The sequence below is a fragment of the Bos taurus genome, chromosome 7 (genome assembly GCF_002263795.3).
Source record: "Bos taurus isolate L1 Dominette 01449 registration number 42190680 breed Hereford chromosome 7, ARS-UCD2.0, whole genome shotgun sequence".
Lineage (NCBI taxonomy): Eukaryota > Metazoa > Chordata > Mammalia > Artiodactyla > Bovidae > Bos > Bos taurus.
Genome location: NC_037334.1, coordinates 39263855 through 39286734, shown reverse-complemented (window position 1 = coordinate 39286734; position 22880 = coordinate 39263855). Strand labels below are relative to the sequence as shown.

Here is a 22880-nt window from a genome sequence, read left to right as displayed (position 1 = left end):
ACCCCACACTCACCCAGGCTTGGGGGTTTTTAAATTTTTATTTCAAAAGCTTGGATAGCTTCAATATCCAGGTCGTGGCAAAATCAGGACACGTGTAAAATACCTTACAATACATTAGATTCCCGAAAGGTACCAAAAAGTACAGTAAAATTAACACTTCCATTATAGGAAATGTATGACACAAATAATATAAAACTAAAAGGTGAAAAAAAGGTGACACTGGTTTTCTAAGATACAATTTACTCTTTACAACCAGGGTCCACAGGTCCAGGCTGCAGAGCGGCAGCAGGAAGCAGACCCTCCAATCTGGTTCTGGGTAACCCAGTAATAAAAATCAGCCCATAATGCCGCTCTGGCCTCTTGAGAAACCACACGCTGCCTAAACAACTAGAGCTCTGGAAATATTAAACAGGAGAGTGATTTCCAGGGGGGAAATTTTAAATAAGATGCACATGGGACAGGCCATAGAAAGTTTGCCAAGTTAAATTTGGTACATAATTGTGTTCACTCGATATCCAAACAAAGCGTGTGTGGTCAGTCATCCTGCTGAAGCCTCAGTATGGCTTGTAGTTATTCTGATGGCCACCGCGTCGCTGGCTCTTCCCGTAATTTGTACTACCCTGACCTAGGGACAAGAACAACAATGAAAGTAGCTACAACTTGCTGAACATTTACCCCTGTGCCAGGCGCTTGATATGCATCCTCACCAGAACCAACAACTCTGTTGGTAGGATATCACCCCACCTTCCTGAAACCCAAAAGCTCAAAATCCACTCTCAGACAAAAGCCCAGCCTGTCCGACTCCAAAGCCCCTGCTGCCAATGGCCCCTGCCCTGTCTTTCCTGCCTCCCGGGGTGGGTGAGTGGATGGGGGCCTCCCTCTCTCCTACTTACTGTAGTCGTAGCCGGGGCCGTAGCCGTAATAGCCATAGGGCGAGTAGTCGTAGCCGCCATAGCCGGGCCCGTAGCCCTGCTGGTAGCCGTAGCCCTGGTTCCAGTAGCTGCCGTAGCCCTGATTCCAACTCTGACTCTGACCTGTGGGGGGAGCAGGGCACAGGGGCCCATGGACCATTTAGCACACGCAGGAGCTAGGATGGAGGAAATCCTGCCCTTTGGGTGGCGAGGTTACTATGGCAACTCAGAAAAGCCAAGGGGCTGCTGTCCTGGTGTAGAGGGCCTGAGAGACCCAAGCTAGAGCTAAGAAGGCCAGGCCAGAAAACTGACTTCACTGGGGCAACCAAGGCAGCTCACTTTCATTCAAATCACCCACTGATCACCCCCACCCTCCCTGGCAGCTTGGCCTTAAAAAGGATGGAGTTCAGGCTTTGGAGTCAGAGGGGCCTGGGATGGATGGAGGATAAGCGCCTGGCACAGCATTGCCCTATCCTTCAGCCCGCCCACCCACGGGTGTACCAAGTCTCAGGACAGCCACAGAGCCAAGAACACTCCCACCTTGCCCCCTCAAAACTTGGAGTGTGATGCAGAGGCCCCCTCTGCCCTGGGGCCCCAGGCCACATGAGAAAGATGGGCTCTTCCAATCCAAGCAGCAGCAAAGCATCGACTCAGGAGCCATTCCTGACCGCGCCCACCCTGCTGCAACGAGCACCAGAGAACCCCCAAGACAAACATAGAAGCTCCATGCAGGCAGGGAAATAGGACCCGTCTTCAACTGGATTCTACTCACCTCCACTTCCACCGCCGCCCCCACTGCCTCGGTTCCCTCGATTGCGATTCCCACGGCCCCCAGAGCCATACTGCTGCTGTTGATAAACCTCTTTGGGCTGAGCCACCTTGATTTCACACTGAAAGTCAAAAGAACAGTGGGTCATGCCAGTGGGACAAGCCTTAAACAGGGAGTGTACACAAAAGCCTTCAATGACAAGCATTAAGGTGGTAGATCTTATCTGCTCAAGACATGCTGGAGTAGGGAACCATACTGGGACTAGCTCAGAACTTCAACTAAAACTCAGACCAAGAGTCACACTGGCCTTTTTTGCTCAAACATTTTTCCAGACTGCTTGAAAAACAAAGAGACACACCCATAGGTCTGCTAATCGTCACCCTTGGCCACTCTATACCTTAACAAGTGGGAGGAGAGGGACAGGCGGGCCAGTGCCAGTCCAGTGTAGCAAGACACCACCTTGGGCAAGGAAGTCAGAGAAGGCTTTCCCAGGTTAAGGGATTTTAGAGAAAGCAGGTTCCTTCCCACCCCTCCCCCCCACCCCAAGAAGAAATAAAACATTCCACTCAAATACACTATTGAGGTGGCAACCCTGACCTCTAGAGGAAAAAAGCCATTGGGGCTCAGGACAGCATTCCTTAAGGCCATCCCGCTGCTCCTTCCTCCTCCAACACTGATCGACTATTGGGATGGGCCAGGTGTATCTCCCCTGCTAGGGCATAAGAGTCAGTTTCCTTTTTGCTCAAAACTGCCTACTGTGGGTGGAAACGCCATGGACTTTCCTGTCCTCCTGCTTTTAAGTGTATTTTTAAAATAAACTTCAATAACACTGGTCTCCCATTAAGACCAATTCTATAAGACGTCTATAAACCATTCTATAAGACATCCTCATCCAAGCATAGTCAAAAATTGGCAGATTACCCCCACCAAGTGATGCAATCTCATGTTTTCTATCCTACTAGGTTAAAACTGCTGAATATAACCACCTAAATTACACTTATTTCACAACCAACCATCAGCAGTTTGACTAACAGCACCACAAAACGGGCACTTCATGCCCGTTTCACATATGGCACATGTCAGTGTCCTCTAGGGTAACAATGGCTCTCACCCAACAGCCCCCTATGATCCTCTCTCTCTTACATAAAATTTAAGGGCCCAATCCCAAGCTTTCCAAATTCCCAGCCAGGATTGAGACTTTCAGGAGCCCCACCCTACCTGTCCCACCTTATCTGGCTGCCACTCCTGCTCAGGCAAAGCCTACCACACCCTGCCAGAGGGTCACACCCTCAACTCCCAACTGCCTCAGCCACCACTTAAAGCATGAACTACCTACCCTTTCTCTTGTCCAGAGTTCAGGAGAAAGAGGTGCCCCTCACTGCAAAGGACTCTGCTCCTTTGAAGTCAAAACTGGCCTTGGATTTAAGGTGGCCAGGACCCTGGGAGCTCTTTGGAAAGGATCTTTGGACTAGGGGTTAATTTAGCCAGCGACCAAAGGGGATGGAAATGAAGAGAGGTGGCTGTGGCTGGAAACAGATAAGAGAAAAGCTCTGCAACAACGTCCATAAGCAGGAGACTTCACCACAGAAATCACTAAGCGGCAATTTTAAAATCTCCTGAGTATACACACTGCATTCTAGATCCGGAACACCTTGCCCTCTAGCTTCAATTCTCTTCAGAAACTGAAGAGACGACTACGCACACTACCCATCCCAGAGGGGCCCCATCCTCCAGTATTCTCCTGCCTCCCTCACGTCCTGTCCTGCCAGCCTAGGAGCGCTGAAGGACAGGACCACTTGTCCCTATCAGGACAGCAGACACTGCACAAAAACAGTAAGGTCCACCCTGGAGAACTCTTGGAGGTGGTTCAGCAGAAGGCTAAGTGCACACACAGCTGAGGACACCTTACCTTACTTCCACTGATGGTGTGGAACTTTTTCTCCAGCACTTTCTTCACAGGTTCTTCTTCTTTAAAGGTGATGAAAACAAAGCCTCGTCTTTTGTTCGACTTTGGATCCATTGGAAGCTCAATGGCTTCAATCTGCAAATACAGGCAAAGCTCAAGACTCTACCTCAGAGCCTATAGGGAACTCATAGGAAAAGGCCCACAAACACCACAGTGGAAAAAAGTTCCAGTCAGCCAAGGTGTCAAGGACCAGTAAGAAGGCAACATCACTGCAGCTGGCAGACCACTGTGGGGGCCACACACTCACCTCCCCAAACTCGCCGAAGTACTCCCTTATCTTCTCCTCAGTGGCTTCAGGATTCAGACCCCCTACAAAAATTTTCTTTACTGGGTCTTTCTTCATGGCCATGGCTTTTTTGGGGTCAATGACACGGCCATCCAGCCTGTGCTCCTTCTGGTCTAGAACCTGTTCCAACAGAAGGGAGTTGGGTTCTAACTCAGCAGTATGACCCAAGACCAGGACCTTCTTTCTCTCAGCCATAAGACTCCCAACACAGGCACACAAAATTGCTTCATCCCCTCTAAACTCTACCCCCAACCTGACTTCCCAACCCAATCTCCAAACTTCACCTGGTTTACCTAAACACTTATAAATCTATCCTCAACCCACCCCCAAGACTTTTGACCATGCCCTGCACCCCTCTTCTTGCCCAGCCAGTCCCATAAACTTAAAGCACAGGCTAAAATTAGGCTGCTAGGGCTGGAATCCTCACAAACCACCCTTTACTGGTTATATGATCTCTTCTACTTAACCTTCTGTTTTTTGCAAAATGAGGTTAAAGTAATGCCTATCTCCTAGCAACTGTGGGCTCTCTTCTAATCTTCTCAATGAAATGTTTGCTTTAGCAAGGTCCAGAATAGGCACAAGATAATAAATAAATGGTCCACTACAAACCTTCCTGGATCACCCCAGCCCATACTCACTCCTCCATTTAATCTCTACTTTTAATCCCTTGGAAAAGGATAGGATAAATTCTCAACTTCTCTGCTCTTCCCAAAGCATTCAACTGTGCAAAACACATAAGCCAATCATGATCTAAGAATGGTATCTTGGAATACACTGAGACTCCTAATTGTGAACTACCCAGCTTACCTTCTCCACACTGGTTGCATCTTTGAAGAGGATAAATCCAAACCCTCTTGACCGGCCAGTGTTGGGATCCATTTTTATTGTACAATCAACGACCTCTCCAAATTTGGTAAAATAATCTTTTAGATCCTTTTTGCTGGTATCCCAGCTCAGGCCACCAACGAACATTTTTCTGAAATGGGTGAAACACATGGCAACAAGTCTTATAACCAACCTGTGATTTTGGAAGGATAGACCCTGACAAAACTCTCACTGAAAGGATTATAAATAAAGCCACCATTCGGATCAGCGGTCTACCTTTGGAATATGTTAACAAGTCTCCCCTACCCTTCCAAACTCAACCTTGACCCTAATAAAGCCTCAGGTGACTCCGTACCCTAAGCCGGTTGAGGAAAGAAAGCACAACCTGACCGGACAGCTAGGACTTGAGGTCTCACAACCGGAAGAAATCTAATTTGTCTAACAACTACGTATCAAAACACTACGGCCCCTGCCACCTCCGATCACTTCAAGGAACTCGAGGCTTCCGGGGCCGAGTCAGAGTTCAGACCAGGACTCCGCCCTCAGCAGGAGTCGAAGGAGGGAGGCCCGGGTGCGCGCCAACTCCGCCCACGCAGCCTAGGCAGCGCGACCCGCCAGGCCCCGGCTCCGAGCTCACTCCCCTTCCGGGCCGCCTGCCGCAGGTCCCCGCGCCAGCGGCCCCGGGGCGGCGCTAAAGTCGACCCAACAAACTCTTGCAAACTCCAGCGCGCGCCGTAAGCGGGCGGCGCGGAGTTGCCGGTCTGCGGGCCGCCAGCAGGCCCCGGCCGCCCGCCCCTCCCCCCGCCGCGTGGCGCCAACAAAAGGCGGCCCCGGAACAAAGGCGGCGCCCCCGTCGGCCCGCAGCAGCACTTACCCCGCGTCCTCCTCATTCTTGCTGGCGTTGATCTGGTCGCCCTCGGCGCCGTTCTGGTTGCCGGCCTGGGGCGCCGCGCTCCCGCCTCCAGCGCCCGCCGCAACGCCGGTACCAGTTCCGGCCGGCGACTCGCCTTCGGGGGCAGCCTCATGTCCGTTCTCAGTGGCTCCCGTCGTCTCCATGGGCTGCTCTTCACCCGCTTCCGACATGCTAGGCCGAGGCGCGCGGCTCCTGCAACGAGCAGCCACGGCGCGTCAGGCCGGCGCCACTCCCGCCCAGGCTCCCGCCCGCGGGCCCGGCTGCTCACCTCGCCGCCGATGACGCCGCGGGGCCCGCTCGTCCCCACCCGCCGAGAAGGCACCGCGGGCTCGGCCGCGCTCACGCTCGCGCTGCCGGGCCTCTCCCCCGTCTACCGACGGAGCCGCTGCGACCTCACGCTCGCCTATTCCGCCTCCGCAGCCACACGAACCCACCGACTCCAAAGCTCGCCCCGGCCGCGCGGTGCCGCCGCCTGACAATGCCGACTCGTGGCGCTCTTTATAATGCCGGAGCCAAGGCCACCTCGCAACAAGGTGCATGCTCATTGGCTTCGCCTGTCTGTCACTCAGCCCCGTGCCGGCTTCCCATTGGCCGCAGCGGCGCGCGCACGGTAGATCCGGGCGGGCTTTGTCCTCATTTTAGAATCCGCGCGAGCCGGGGCCTTGCGGAGGGTCGCCGGGTTTAGTGGCTAGACGGTCCTGTCCCGAGCGGCCGGTGGTTTGAGCCCAGCACCGGAGAGGCGCAAGCCTGACCCTTCGCCTTCTGAGGCCGTAGACCCTGGTCCCCGTGCGCCCTAAACCAGCACTGTCAGCCTCGGCCATTCCATTTCCCAAAAGAGGAAACTGGACTCCAGGAAGTCTCGGAAACCAAGGTCGCCCGGCTGGAAGTGCAGAACCCGGCCTTCGGAGATTGGGCGCATAGTGTCCTCCAAACCCCAAGAAATTGGGACGGAACCCGCCGTCCCTCTTGACCTTGGTGCCGTCAAAGCCACTCGCTCCAGCCCCTTCTGCCGCCTCCCCCGCGAAGCGAGAAGCGAGGAGGGGGCGGAGTTCGCCGGGTGGCCAATGGTGCTCCACGCGGGAGAAACGGTGGGACTGCGGTGTTCCCCATTCTTAGGTCGCTTGGCACCACCTTGACGATTAGCATCACCTTTTTACTTTTGATTACCTAATATCTTCAATTCGTTTATTTTTTGCTGAAATCTGTTTTTAAGAAGACTACACCATTTCCTTGAAATCATGCAGTTTTGGGGAAAGGAAGAATAGTTCTCTTTTTCTAATATACAAAATACTTAATACTTATTTATCTTCTTGACCAAGCTTGAAAGGCCTGTATAGTCATGATCCCTTTTAACCATATGGGTGAGAAATACCAAATGAAGGATTAAAACTTCTGAAGCTCGGGGGTTGCCAGATAACAGCAGAACACAAGTAGCTGACATCTCCCGCTGGAATCCTGTGGCCGGGCCCAGTGTGGTGGGCTGGGCATTCTGTTTTCTCATCTGGTCTCTTAACAACCCTATGGAAGTTGACAATCAGTTTATAAATGAGAAGCCCAGGGCTCTGGTCTGAGGCTCACTCCCTAAGCCAACCTGCTCAGTCGTGTCCAGCAACCCGATGGTCCCAAAGAGCCTGGCTATAGTTGCTACAGTCTCCTCTGTCCATGGAATTCTCCAGGCAAGAATACTGGAGTGGGTAGCCATTCCTTTCTCCAGGGGATCTTCCCAACCCAGGGATCGAACACAGGTCTCCTGCATTGCTGGCAGACTCTTTACCATGGGAGGCACCAGGGAAGCCCAGTGAAGTTGCCATAAGAATAAAATGTCACAATTTCACATTTGGAAAAAAATAAATTTCAAAAACCTTAAGGTTTAGCCACACAATGCTGCATCTCCCCCAAGGTATCAACCACCTAGAGCTGGGACACCCACCCCCAAGTGAGCAAATGCCACTGGTTCATCCCAAGGCTCACCTGACCATTTCACTTTCAGGCTAGATTCACATCTCTCTATAAAACCTTGGTCACTCCATAAAACTTTGGTCACTCCATAAAACCTTGGTGGTAAAGCTTGCAAGGAAGTCCCTAACAAACTCTCCACCCCAGTCTTTGCTCACCTACAGAAATAAGAACCAGGGTTTTTGGCCACAGGCAATGATGGGCACAACTGACCAAGCAACGAAGAAAATTCAGGTAATCAAGGTCAAGTGTAGCTGCAGGACGTAACCACTGAGGGCATGTGTGTGTCAGTCATTCAGTTGTGTCTGACTGCAGCAGACCCATGAACTGTAGCCCACCAGGCTTCTCTGTCCATCGGATTTTCCAGGCAAGAATACTGGAGTGGGTTGCCAGTTCCTTCTCTAGGGCATCTTCCCAACCCAGGGATCAAACCCTGGTCTCCCACATTGCAGGCGGATTCTTTACCATCTGAACCACTAGGGAAATCTGCTCTTGTCCAGTTGGATTCCATTAGCACAATTTGGGAAATGCTTTCAATGACATGTCAAGTCTGAAGGATGACAACAGTTGGATGGTGCTTCACAGTTTGCAAAATACCTTCACCGACCTTGTTTTTTTAGAGCTTCAAAATAACTTTGTATGCAATTATCCATGGTTTAGACACAAAAACACTGAAATCACACAGCTAAAATCTTAGCCACAAAGTCAACACTTCCAACTGTACATTGTTTCCAGTGCTCCTGACTACTGTAGGACAAGGGGGCTCTGAGCTTCTGAGTTCTTTGGTCTAAATTAGATCTCAGATTAAGTGATTTTGAGGCTCAAAGGAAACATACTTTATAAAGAACTGCAGACAAATGGGGGTCAGTCTCAATACACAATTTGTACTCAAGAGTGCTTCTGACAAAGGCAGGTCACCAGGCTGTTTGGAACCAGCAGGAAGTCCCTTTGACACAAGGAACTCTTGTTATTTGGTCTGAATTACAGACTTGAGGGCATCTTCTAAATCAATGAGGTTCTCAAATCAGCAAGGAGCCCAGTAACAACAGCGTAGAATAGAGAGGATAGACACAAAATGAATTTTGAAAGTTGTTTAAATTACATGAATTTTTCTATTTATTTATTGGGTCTGGGCCTACAAAGTGGAAACTACAAAAGTTAATTGCAAATATGTTGACTGTTGTGGCTGACTCCCATATGGGCCACTTCCTTCACCACAGCTCCATGGGCTTCAGCTCCTTTGCTTTTGTGCTGACTCTGGCTCCAGCTGGAGAAGACTTCCTAAAACACAAGTCAGATCTTGTCACACTCTGCATGAAAACTCTGGCTGACTCCCTAGTACTCTAAGGATGAAGTCTTAACTTCATAGGGGTAAGAGAGACAGCTGAGGCTCACAGAAATCCTTGCCCTCCTCCCTCCAACCTCTCTTCATCTTGAGTAGAAGAGTCAGTTGAGACACCTCCTGTCAGTTGGGCACCTCCCCCAGATCTCCTTTTTCCTGGACACCATGTGTTCTGCATGGCAGAGCTACATTTTGGAGAAGAGCTGTTTCACCCACGTCAGACTTGATGTAAGAAATGAACCTGTACTGGGTCAAACCAGTGAGATCTCTAATTGCAGCCTAGTCACACCTGACCATTCCACATGGCTGGAGCCACCCCAGTCACATCTCATGCTTAGCTCTTCATGCTAGCCGTGCTGATTTCTTTTATTTCCTGGAACTCACCTGCATTCGTGTCTTTCCACATGCTGTTCCCTCTACCTGAAATACTCTTCCACAGATTTCACCTGCCTACCCTGCATATCTGTTTTGGATTGAATTGTATCACCACGAAAGATCTGTTCAATTCCCAACCTGTGGTACCTGTGCCTGTGACCTTATTTGGAACTAGGGTTTTGGAGATGTAATCCAGTTAAGATGAGGTCAGACTGAAGTAGGTGGCCCCTTAATTCAATAAGACTGGTGCCTTATGAGAAGACACAAAAGCAGACACAAGGAAAACACTGTGTGACGACGGAGGCAGAGACTGGAGTGATAAGTCTACAAACTAGGTGCCTTGGTCAGTTTGGCTGCTATAACAAAATACTATGGTCTGGGTGCCTTAAACAACAAACTAATTTCTCACGGTTCTAGAAGCTGAGAAGTCCAAGATCAAGATGTCTGACGAGGACCTGCTTCCTAGTTTGCAAATGGCTATCTTCTTCCTGTGTCTTCACATAGCAGAAAGCACAGAGAGAAGCAAGCTCTCTCATACCTCTTCTTAAAAGGGCACTACTTACATCATGAGGACCCCCGCCTCGTGACCTCATCTAAACCTAATTGCCTCCCAAAGGCCCCACTTCCAAATATAATCACAATGGGAATTAGGATCTCAGCATATGAATTTGGAGGAACACAAACATTCAGTCCATAACACAAAGGGATACCAAGAATTACTAGCAGCACCAGAGAGAGGCATGGAGCAGATTCCCCTCTAGAGCCTTCAGAGCAAGTGTGGCTCTGCCAACACCTGGATTTTGATCTTCTAGACTCCAGAACTGTGAGACAATAAATGTCTATTGTTGATACACCCCTCAGCTGGTAGGGCTTTGTTATAGCAGCCCTAACTGATTAATCCAACATACATCAGAATTCAGCTTCCTCCAGAAAGTTCTCTCTCAGGCCCCAAGGAAGGGAGCCTCTCAGAACACAGACCACACGGTACTGACACTGACCATGAGCTCAATGAGATCCTACACCAGGGCTGTCTCCTTCACCTGGACACCTGCAGTGGGCACTACAATACTTGCAGAATGAATAAAAGAATCTCCTAACCCAAACTGACACGTGGATTCCTAATGGGCTGAATCTGTCAGATGTGTTTGCTTGCCTATATAATGTCTTGAATATTGTAAAAAATATATATATTTGCCAACATTTATAAAGCATATTTCTACAAAATGTTACATTTCCAGGTACTTTGGAAAATTTTTAGATGAAGTCACACTGGACCAGTCTCACATGTTCACACTCAGCTGGAGCTGAGTCATACTGCCCCTCAGCAGGTGGAGCAGGTGCTGTCCAGCTCATTCCGGCCCCTACAAGGGCCCAGTGTCTTGCTCCTGGGCCGTCTAAACTCATCTCATCAACTGAAACCATTAGGGGTGCCAATCCCTAGCTAGGCCTCCATGAAACTCAGCTTCTTCATCTGTAAAACAGGGATGACAACACCTGCCTCTCAGCACTCCTGCAGGGATCAGGAACTGTCCGCCAAGAGTTTAGTATAGTGCCAGTAGGTATAACTGTCATTGTTAGTGCTAGGACTGCTGACAATAATAATACTAGCTCTCAGGGACAACTCCTTCACTTGAGGAGCTCCCCATCACAATCGAATCCTCAAAACAGAAGTGGAAGGCCTGGAGAAGCTCTTCTAGCCAGTATCCCCCACCTGCTAAGATCACATTCTTGCAACAGCCACCTGTGCCTAGTTTGAGTCTCAGAGGCAGCCTCTGCCTAGCAGAGACCAATCAGAATCGCCTAGGACACCCTTCTGGAATCAGACCTTAATGGAATATGTGGTTCACGTACAGACCTAACCCTCCCAATCTCCGCTGAGCTCACAAGGCTGCATTCAGTGGCTACAGCGTGCAGAGGGGCCCAGCCTGGCTTCATGTCACAGATCTCCTGTGTAGCTTCTAAGACTACTACTATTTAGAGCCATAAGGTAGAAGGGACGTGGGTCACTAAATGACCCTGTGGAAGAACACCGCTTCTCTAGCCTGAATACCACCTGGGACTGTTACCTGTAAGAAAAGGACCCATAATCCCTTCCATCTTGTGGCCCTAAATCGAGGCCCCCATGGCTAGAGTCTCAGTTTTTACAGTATTCTGGGCACAGACCGTTGGACAGGCTAGAGTCTCAGTTTTTACAGTATTCTGGGCACAGACCGTTGGACAGGGATGGATTCAGGACACAGTGCTGCTGACCAGGTCAGGGAAAACCTATGAAACCAGGAAACACCCATCTCCCCTCTGAAAGGCAACAACAGCCACACATCAGAGCAGCCTTGGAGGCTTTTGTGTGTGTGTGGTTTATCCCTGCCACTAGTCAGGGTGGCCCCAGGGGTCTCTCCATTTGAACTGTAGTATCTGATTACATAACAATTCACATATTCATTCATTTACTAACAGCTCGGGCTTCAACTGCCATCAACGTGCCCCTCAGGACAGATCTGTTTTTTGAACTGAAAACCCGCGTGAGTCACTATCTCTCAACATCTCTCCTGAAATGTCCCCAAGGCCCCTCCATTTCAGCATGTCTGTTCCCCTGAGCCCAGACCCTCTGCCATTGCTCTTGGCTGCAAAGAATGCCTCTGCCACCCACCTGTGCAGGCCAAGATCCTGGCTGGACCAGCCTTGATGCCCCTTTCCCCACTCCTCCCCTATCCAATCCATCACTGAGACCCCAATGTGGCTTTTTGACTATCACCTTCACGAAGGTTTGCACTATGGGAATATCAGTCAGGGCAGGATACCCTGTGTACCAAATATATCTAAAAGCCATGAAAGATTTTCTTACAGATAACAGTCCCAGGTGGTATTCAAAATAGAGAAGCGGCTCTCTTCCACAGGGTCATTTAGGGACCCATGCCCCTTCCATGTTATGGCTCCACCAGCCCCTCAGGCCTTGTCATCGCAAGCAGCCGGCAGAAGGAAACACACAGAGAGAAACAGGTGTGAGGCTTGATGGCCCAGGCCTGGAAGTGGCACATGTGGCTCTCACTCACTCTCCATTGGCTGGAACTCTGCTTGTGGCCTTGTGTTACTGCATAAGGGCACTGAGAAATAAGCCGAGGTACTCGTACAGGGAAGGCAAGGACAGAATGGGTGCCCAGTTTTTCACACTAGGCTTCAACAACTGCATGTTAGTGACGGGGAACGGAGACCAGAGGAAAGCTTTCCCTCAGTCAGCCCGCCTTTCAGGGACCGTCACCAAGTGCCCCAACTATCAGAGGCCACCCCTGCCCTTGTCCTGGGAGCAAGTCTACTTTCTACATAGTAAGATGAACACCGAGTCAGGGAAGCACAGGAGGACAGGGACACACAGGAGAGACATGAACCGAGCCCGGGAAGTGGGCAGGAAGGACAAGGATTTTCACAGGAGCATTTGCTGGGCTGTGCCATGGAGACTGAATGGGGGTTCTTCAGACAGGGATCGGGGAGAAGGGGTGCAAGGCAGAGGAGACCAACTGAGCAAAGGCTCAGCATCCAAGAAAGCAGACTCTTTAGAGAGCTGCAAGTAGCCCTACATGACAGAGAGGAGTTGAGACTGGGCAGTTTTACAAGCCATGACAAAGGGTTTCATTTATCTACAGGAAACAGGAAGTCAGTGAGTTCTGAGATGGCAATGGTCCATGAAAGGAGGGGGTGATGAGAGACATTAAGGAGGGTATGTGGCTACAATCCTGACTCCATGCATAGGGGTGAGATGGGAAGTAAGGATGGAAAGTTGGACCAGAACCACCAGGTGGAGGGCCTTGAATGCCAGGCCTGACAAGAAAGGCAGAGGGCGAGCACTGTCTGCCCCTCTCAAGGAGAAAACCATCCCACCACAGGTGATGACCCACTCGCTTCCTTCCTATGCCTGCCTCCAGCAGCATAGTCTATTTGTCCATTTCTTCTAGTACATTAGTCCCTAATGGCCAGGAAAGGATCAAGAGATGACCCATTTCAAAGATGAAGTCCATTCATTACCAGGGAAGAAAACCAAAGGTCAGGGAAGGGAGAGTCTCTTAGTCCATTCAAGCTGCTATAGCAAACTGGTTCAAAATTGGGAAAGGAGTACATCAAGGCTGTATATTGTCACCCTGCTTATTTAACTTATATGCAGAGTATATCATGTGAAATGCTGGGCTGGATGAAGCACAAGCTGGAATCAAGATTGCCGAGAGAAATAGCAATAATCTCAGACATGCAGATGACACTACCCTAATGGCAGAAAGTGAAGAGGAACTAAAGAGCCTCTTGATGAAGGTGAAATAGGAAAGTGAAAAAGCTGGCTTAAATTCAACATTCAAAAAATGAAAATCACGGCATCCGGTCCCATCACTTCATGGCCAACAGATGGGGAAAAAATGGAAACAGTGAAAGAGTTTATTTTCTTGGTTTCCAAAATCACTGTGGATGGTGACTACAGCCATGCAATTAAAAGGCACTTGCTCCTTGAAAGAAAATCTATGACAAACCTAGACAGTGTATTAAAAAGCAGAGATAGCACTTTGCCAACAAAAGTCCATATAGTCAAAGCTATGGTTTTTCCAGTAGTCATGTATGGATGTGAGAATTAGACCATAAAGAAGGCTGAGCACCAAAGAGCTGATGCTTTTGAACTGTGGTGTTGGAGAAGATTCTTGAGAGTCCCTTGGACTACAAGGAAATCAAACCAGTCAAAATGAAATCAACCCTAAATATTCACTGGAAGGACTGATGCTGAAGCTGAAGCTCGAATACTTGGGCCACCTAATGCAAAGAGCTGACTCGTTGGGAAAAACCCTGATGCTGGGAAAGATTGAAGGCAGGAGAAGGGGACGACAGAGGATGAGATGGTTGGGTGGCATCATCGGCTCAATGGACATGAGTTTGAGCAAGCTCCAGGTAATGGAGAAGGACAGGGAAGCCTGGTGTGCTGCAGTCCATGGGATTGCAAAGAGTTGGACACAACTGAGCAACTGAAGAACAATAGACTACATGACCTATAAATAACAGAAATTTATTTCTCATGGTTCTGGAGGCTGAGAAGTCCAAGATGAAGCACCAACAGACTGGATGTCTGGCAAAACCCACTTCCTGGCTCTCAGATGGCTGTCTTCTCCCTCTTAGTCCTTTCTCAACTGGCAGAAAGAATAAGAGAGCCCTGTGGGGTCTCTTTTATAAGGGCATTAATCCCATTCTAGATAGTTCTACCCTCATGACCTAATCACCTCCCAGGCCCTACATCTTAACACCATCACCTCAGGGAGGGGCAGAGGGGCAGTGTTAGGATTTCAAGATATGAATTTGGTGGGGAGCACAAACATTCAGTCTATAGCAGGGAGTAGTGTGTCCAGTGACATCAGGCCTAGAAGCCAGGCCTCCGTGTGCCGTGTTCTCTCAGCTCCTCTAGCACCCTCCCGAGCTCTGAGCGCTTGGGAAACAAGAGACCAGAGGCGTGCTGAGGATTTCATCCTGTCACTTCAAGTGCTGAGTGTAAGAGACCACAGCTATGAAAAGAGAAACCCCACCTGTCTCCTACAAGCTAAGAAACAGGAATGCATACACGGGTACCATCTCCTTGGCACCTCCCACCCTCTTCTCCTCCCAGAGGTCATGGCAAAGCTAGCTCCTGGGTGCGACCACCGAGTGCATGGAGCCATGGCTCTGACAGTCATGCCTGCTCCCAGCACAAGGCCAGCACAGGCAGGACTGCCAATGCTGGGCAGAGGGTGCTGAGGAAAGAGGAATGATCTCTAGCCATGAGACTCTCCTGATGTGAAAAGCAAGGATTTGGGGGGGTTGATGCTGACACTTAACATTCTGTTTCCACATTCTGCCAGTGAACTGGCCAAAGCATTTCTCCAAGCAGGGGGCACCATCTAGGCTCAGAACAGAAGATAAGTGCATACTGTCTCCTGATCCAGGGGATCTGAGGGATGGAAGCTTCTCAAGGCACGGTCCTCATTCCACACTCCCTCACCTGGCTGACTGCTCAGGAAACTCTTGCATCTCAGAAGCTGTCTTGCCCTCCAACTTCTCATGGCTGCCCCCTGAACAACTCAATCCCACTGCCCAATCCCACTGCAGCCCCCTGACCACTGCCAACCTAGGCCCGCAGAAGCCTCCTTGGTTTGCATATCCATTTCACCCTGGCCTTCCACCTCTCCTTAATGAAAACCATGTGCCCACGCGGCCCCACACACCACTCCTGAATGCCTCCTCTCACTTCCCTCAACACAAGTGGACGGAGGGGCCATCTCACCCTCCACTCCCCAGTCTCATTCCTTGAGCAGCACTACACTACAGAAGTATGATGCACACCACAAATGCACAAGCATGGACCATTTAACATTTTCTACTAGCCACATTAAAAGACTATTACCAAATTAGTAAAATAGTAAAAAAAGAAAGAAGTGAAACTAATTTTTAATAATAGATTTAATGTAGACTAATCTACACAAAATATTATAATTTCAGTATGTAATCAACATAGAAAAGCATTGAGATATTTTGCTTGTTTTTTAGATTGCCTGAAATCCAGTGTGTATTTATACTCACAGTGCATCTTAGTCCAGACTACAAGCTTTTCAGGTGTTCAGTAGCCACACGGGGCCAGGGGCCACTGTGCTAGACAGCACAGATCTAGCCCAGGGGTTGGCAAACCAAGGCCCACAGCCTAGATCCGGCTGGCTTACTGTCTGATTTTGTATGACTCTTGAACAAAAAGTGGTTTTTGGTGGGTGGGAGGCACGTCTCGAATCTTGTGGAGTCTTAGTTCCCTGACCAGGGATAGAACCTAGGTCCCCTGCAATGGAATTACAGAGTTCTAAGCACTGGACCACCAGAGAATTCTCAGAGTGATTTTTTAATATTTTTAAATGAATGAAAAAAATCAAAAGAATAATACTTCATGACACAAATTCTATGAAACCCAAAGTTAGTATTTATAAGTAATGTTTTAAATTCTGTCAATAAAAATGTATGGAAATATGCTTCATCTCTTCTTACATTTTTACTTACCTACATAATACCCTCTCAATTTTCCTCTTGGCCCACACAGCAGAAAATATTTACTATCTGATCCTGTACAGGGAAATGCTTGCCCAGTTCTATCCTAGGCCATTCTCCTACTCCCTAGACTCCAATACAGGAGCTACAGATCTGGCTTTGAAATCAAAAGACCCAGCTTAAATCCCAGCTCCCCTGCATCCCAACTCTGGGATTTAGAACAAGTCATTTCCCCTTTGGGGGCCTCCATTTTCTTCATTTGAAAATCAAGTCAGCACTCAAGTGGGTGTAAAGAGGGTGGAAACAAACCCATCGCCAGCCACAGAGCAGGTTGCTCATTCACTTGTTCCCGGTCCTCCAGTCTCTTCCAGTTTCCAGTCTTCACATCTCCAGGCACAACACCTGTCTACCAAGCCCCCCCCCCACCTCACTCAGTACCTCAACCAGGTGACAACTGCACCCGTCCCCTTCTCCCAGCATCCTCAGCAGTCTCTACCTCCACTGGCAAAAGCCCCGTTTTGCTGGCTTTTGAATCATTCTGGTGGCACAAACTTCTGTCTACCTAGAAGAGCTTCCTTCTCTCTCACCAAATTCTGTTTCCTCCAAGATAACACCCCTGAAGCCCCAGCAGTGCCCTTTGGCTCACAGCTCTGCCCCTCTGCGGACTTGACTTCCGCCATGCCTGAGAGGTGATCTGGCTTGCACACAGCTGTGGTTCTTCCAGGTGAGGACCAATTCCGGGCCCAGTCCAAGCCAGCCCTTGGCACACACAAGGGTCTCAACAAATACTTTAGACTGGCCTAGTGAGACATGGGACCGGATTTCCAGGGCCATGTCCTTCCTTTCCCCTCTAGCTCCATGACAAAAATCTCATCAAAAATAATCCTGGCTGCTCCCTTTTTCAACAGAGCCTCCTCCTCCCAGGGACACCCTTACCAATCTTGCCCAGTCTTAACGGCTTCTGCTTTTCTAGAACCAGCTCCAGTCACGCTCTCTCCCCAGCCAATGTCAGTCTGGTCACCAGCTTATGTTAGGCTAGTCTAGGCTCTAGCTCAGGGCCCACCAGTCTTCCTTTGTCACATCCTGTCAATAAATCGTTTCCTGCTAGGGAAGTGCTTCTTCTAAAATTGACCTTCCCTTTAATTGGTAGGTCAGAACTCCTTCCAGCAATGCAGAACGATGGCCTAGAATTGAACTTATTGCCAACAAGTACTCTTGGCCCCAATTAATGTTGCTCCATTTGGCCAAAAAGGTGAGAACTAGCCTCCCACTGGTGGAGCTTTGGGCCTTGACCCACGATGGAATCAGCTTCCTCATGCCAATCACCAGATTTTCCTTCCTGCTAGCCACCTCTCAGTTTCATTTTTTCCCTACATTTTTTATTGAGATATAATTACATATCATAAAGTCCATCCACTTACGGTATACAATTCAGTGGTTTTAACATATTCACAGAGTGGGGCAATGGTCACTATATTCTCAGGTTACCACGCTTTCATCACCTAGAAAAGAAACGCTTTACTGGTCTTCACCCTTTACCCTTACCCTTACCCTTTAACCCTTTACCCTTACCATCCTCACTCTCCCCTGGCCCCCACAACCACTAATCTACTTTCTGTCTCTATCGATTTACATATTCTGGACATTTTCTATAAATGGAATCATATAATATGTGGCTTTTTGCATCCGGCCTCTTTCATTTAGCATAATCTTTTCAATGTTCATCCATATGATACTGTGTGTCAGTACCTCATTCCTCTTTATTGCCAAATAATTTTCCACTTCTTTTGCTGGTTCCCTGGCAGAGGCTGAATCTCAAACTGCTGAAGCACCCCAAGGCTCAATCCTCTTCCCCTCTTTGTCCCTCTCTACTCAGTTCCTGGATCTCAGAGATTCGTTCAATCTCTTGACACAAAATAACACCTATATGCAAATGACTCACAAATCTCTCTGCTGCTGTTGCTGCTGCTAAGTCGCGTCAGTTGTGTCTGACTCTGTGCGACCCCATAGATGGCAGCCCACCAGGCTCCACCGTCCCTGGGATTCTCCAGGCAAGAACACTGGAGTGGGTTGCCATTTCCTTCTCCAATGCATGAAAGTGAAACGTGAAAGTGAAGTCGCTCAGTTATGTCTGACTCTTCTCGACCCCATGGACTGCAGCCTACCAGGCTCCTCTGTCCATGGGATTTTCCAGGCAAGAGTACTGGAGTGGGGTGCCATTGCCTTCTCCGACAAATCTCTCTATCCAGCCCTTTTCCATGAGTTCCAGACACACAGGTCCCACAGCCTCTTCCATATCTCTGCTTGGTCATCTCAAGCATCAGGTTTGACACAATCAATTCAAGAGAACCACAGTCTGAGATCAGTTATGAGTAGTGATGGAAGAATGCTAGTAAGGCTTAGACGATAAAGAATTCGCCTTCAACACAGGAGACTTGGGTTTGATCCCTGGGTCGAGAAGATCCCCTGAAGAAGGGAATGTCTACCCACTCCAGTATTCTTGCCAGGAGAGTTCCATGGACAGGGGAGGCTGGAGGGCTACAGTCCCTCCAGGGCTCGCAAAGAGTCAGACATGACTGAACAACTAACACTTTCATTTCCACATTTCACTTCATAAGCAAACACGCTCTGACAGCACATTAACAATATACAAGGAAGGTTTACTCCAAAAAGACAAGGATGATTTAATATTAGGAACTCTGTTAATATATAGTACCATGTTAATAGACAAAATAAGAAAGAAGTCTTATCAATACATGTTAACAAGGCAATTGATAAAATTCAACATATTTTTAGTAAACATTCTTGATAAAAATATTGATAGAATAAGGTAAATATTTATTAAAAAAAAAACACCCCAAACAATCATCTTCCAGAAACACTTTCATTAAAGTGAGAAGAAACACAAGTTGTCTTCTTCTGTTCATTATTTAACCTTTTTTGGAGGTACAACAAAAGCAGTTGGACAAGAGTAAAAAACTAGAGGTATAAAAACAGGAAAAGAGTAGATAAAACCATCCTCATCTGCAGATAATATGAAAACATAGAAAACCCAAAACCCAGGACACTATTCCAAACTACAAAAGAAGTCAATATGGTGGCTTTTGTATATGCCAACAACACTCAAAGATATAAAAGAAGGATCTAAAACACCTAGGAATACACTTAACAAGATAAAGATGAAGAAAATTTGAAATACTGAGCACTCAAAAGATCTGAGTAAATAGGAAGATTCAACATTAGGAAGATGTCAACCTCTTGTAAACATTTGATGAAATAATCTGCTAATGCTATCCTGAAAAAAATACCAAAATGTAATAGGAACAATCTCCTACTGAAAAAAGCAAGAAGCAAAATGCTATGCATAGCATGCTATCATTTCTATAAAAAGGGGACAAGCACTTGTATATAGATAAGGTATGGACTATCTATAGAAGCTGAAGTAGGGAATGGGTCTCATTGGTTGCTTTTGGTTAGTGAAATGGGTAAATGAAATAGGGCTGGGAGGGACACTTTTCACTATATACCTTTTGGGTAAAATTTTGAACCATGTGAATACATTACTTATTCAAATTTTTTAAAAACTGAAAACAATAATATTTCTATTTAAAAAAAAATATTTTAATGGCTTTGTGTCGCCAACAAGTGATTTAGGCATCTAAAACCTTCCAATATTGGGCTCCAAGTCATGGAGTTATGGATGGTAATGAGGAGGTGAGGATGGGAGAAGCCGCCACCACCATCATCATCCAAATCAAGGAACTACAGTGGCTACAGCCCATAAACCAAATGTAGCCCACTGTCTTTTTTTTCATAAATAAAGTTTTATTCTAAACTCTACATCCATTTGTTTACATACTGTCCATGCTGCTTTCATCCTCTGACAGCAGAGTTGAACACTTGCAACAGAGATTGTGTAGCCTGCAGAGCTTTAACAGAAACATTTGCTGACTCCTCATCTAAATCAAAAGGACTCTGACACCCAAGGTCTCCCTGCTGCTAAGTCGCTTCAGTTGTGTCCGACTCTGTGTGACCCCATAGACGTCAGCCCACGAGGCTCCCCCGTCCCTGGGATTCTCCAGGCAAGAACACTGGAGTGGGTTGCCATTTCCTTCTCCAAAGGTCTCCCTATCAAGCCCCAAACACTCTTAACCCAGTTTCTTCCCCAGTCTGCTCCACTTCAGCCTGTCTTCTCTCCTCTCGTGAAGAAAGAAAAAAATAGATTTCTCCATCCACACATAGAAAAGGAAAGCCTGGACAGAAACTGAGTATGGTCGGGTTTCTGTTCCTCCTCAGTGACACTGGGGGCTGAGGAAAAGAAGCACGGGGCTAGGAAGGGGACCACCTGCTGCTCCCTGAATCCCACCTCTCTCCAAGCCCAGCTAAAGACTGACCGAGGGAGGAAGAGAAGCCTGGCCCCTGGTTTGCGCTGTGGTCTGGGGAAAGTCCCTTCCTCCTCAAGCCTCATCAAGCCTCTGTTACTGAAGGAGAGGGAATAGATAAGTCCCAAAGATGCTTCCAGTTTTCACATTCTAGTAATAAGACCATGACCTCCATGCCCCCCTCCAAAGGCAAAGTAAGAAACCAGCTGTCAGCAGAGCACAGCAATAAAAAGCTCATAAACCAGAGACAGCCACAACCAATCTCGGTAATTCCTCACTGCTCTAGAGGGTGGGTGTAAACTCAAAGGAGAGGAGGTGTGAGCCCGGGCAGAGAGGACTGGGACCAGCCCATTTGACAGACCCCAAGCACAGGGGATGCAGCAGAGCTTGGGCAGTGACAATGTCACCTGCTCTCTCCATCCTATCTCATGGAATCAACGACTGAGATAGGCTTGGTGTCTGGAAGCAGCAGCCCTTCTCCTGCAACTCCCAGATCTCCACCTACATCTAGGACCCAGGTCCAGTCCCAGCCACACCTCCAGTGGCCAACATTTATCCACTTACTTTCTGTGCATTCGATCCTTTCCACAACCTGATGAGGTAGGGGTGATTATCATCAACTCCAAGTCCTCCTGGGCCTCTTTTCTCTGCTGGCTTGTCCTGACCTGCCCCTTCACATGTGTGAATGTAACCAGCAGTTGGTGTATTCATTTCCTATTGTTGTTGTAACATATGACCACTTGGGTTTCCCTTGTGGCTCACCTGGTAAAGAATCCACCTACAATGCAGGAGACCTGGGTTTGATCCCTGGTTTGAGAAGATACTCTGGAGAAGGGAAAGGCTACCCACTTCAGTATTCTGGCCTGCAGAATTCCATGGACTGTATCGTCCACGTGGCCACAAAGAGTCAGACATGACTGAGCGACTTTCACTTCATGACCACTTAGTGCCTTATCCTTTCATTCTCTCCCAGGTCTGCAGGTTAGAAGTCCAGGATGGCATGATTGGGTTCTTTGAGCAGTGCTTACAAGGGTGAAATCAAAGTTTCCAACTGCTGTGATCTGGCATTTGGGATCCTCTTCCTAGTTCGTTACTGCTGTTGGCAGATTTCAGTTCCTTGTGGTTGCAGGACTGGGATCCTCATTTCCTGTTGGCCAGGGATCCTTCTCAGCCCTTTGCGGCTGCTCTTTGTTCCTTCCAGGTGGCCTCCTCCATCTTCAGGTACCAGGTTCAAATCTGATTCCCCTTCAGTCACGAGCAGAGGAAGCTCCTCAGACATACTGTCCATTCTCCTGTTTTCCCACAGTTGCCTAAACGATCTTCCAAAAAGCATAAAACTAACCAGGTTAGCCTCCACTCAAACTCTAGTCCCCAGTAGCATCAAGGTCTAAAGAAAATTCTGTAAAGTTCATTCATTCAAATGTTTTCTAAGCACTGACTCCCTGCCACATGCCAGATCCACAGACAGTCTCTGCCCTCCTGGAGCTTTAAGTGCTGTGAGACAGAGGGACCCCAACAGTGAATATGGCTGTGTTAAGAGTTAGTGGGCCCACCAGCCTGTCTTCATCCCTGCCCTCCCCTTTCCATACCTCCAGGCTTTGCCAGCACCACCCCCACCCATTCCATAAATCTCAGTAAGAAGGGGCTTTTTCCCAGATCCCTTTCTAGGTTCCAGTTCAACACTCTTAGAGTTCCTGATGCTCCACATCATGGAACACAGTAGTGGAGTTCATATGGAGCCTCTGGGAAGGCAAGGACTTTCTCCAGCTCACTAGCACTTCCTCCAATGCCTGGTACTTACCAAATGCTCAGTACATTTTTTGGAATGAATGGAGAGTCTGATAGGCAAATGGTGGACATGCAAACCTCCTCAGCATCCTCTACTCCTGATGGTTTGTTAACTCTGCAGAAAGTGCTGGCAGCAAAAACTCCAGCCACTCAGCTCTAGCCCATGGGTGCCTATGCTGGCATCCTGAGTCCTACCTGTAAATTGCAGCTGGAATCTCAGTTGGGATCAGCTATTTAAGGACCAGAGCTCATTCCATGGCATGAAGTCTGGCAGGCATGCCAGTGTTGATTCCAAAGAAGCCAAGGGGAGTGGATGAGATTTTCTGGGCCCATCTAGCTCAAGG

The 22880-nt window shown here is 48.4% G+C and overlaps 1 protein-coding gene across 4 annotated transcripts; it reads right to left on the bottom strand.

The window, feature by feature from the left end:
• Positions 1 to 19: 19 nt before the first annotated feature.
• Positions 20 to 6160, bottom strand: HNRNPAB (heterogeneous nuclear ribonucleoprotein A/B). Of its 4 annotated transcripts, none has more exons than XM_005209178.2 (8): positions 5939 to 6144; positions 5632 to 5862; positions 4740 to 4908; positions 3894 to 4052; positions 3590 to 3721; positions 1684 to 1801; positions 894 to 1034; positions 20 to 625 (listed from the first exon to the last, which is right to left on the bottom strand). In XM_005209178.2, exons 2-8 carry the CDS (start codon positions 5838 to 5840, stop codon positions 555 to 557), a joined length of 999 nt encoding a protein of 332 aa, XP_005209235.1. In that variant the 5' UTR covers positions 5841 to 5862; positions 5939 to 6144; the 3' UTR covers positions 20 to 554. The 4 variants fall into 4 exon arrangements, with proteins under 4 accessions (XP_005209235.1, XP_010805450.1, XP_024849933.1 ...); XM_010807148.2 differs by having other exon boundaries at positions 6105 to 6144; XM_024994165.2 differs by lacking the exon at positions 894 to 1034 and having other exon boundaries at positions 6105 to 6144.
• Between the last annotated feature and the right edge of the window lie 16720 nt (positions 6161 to 22880).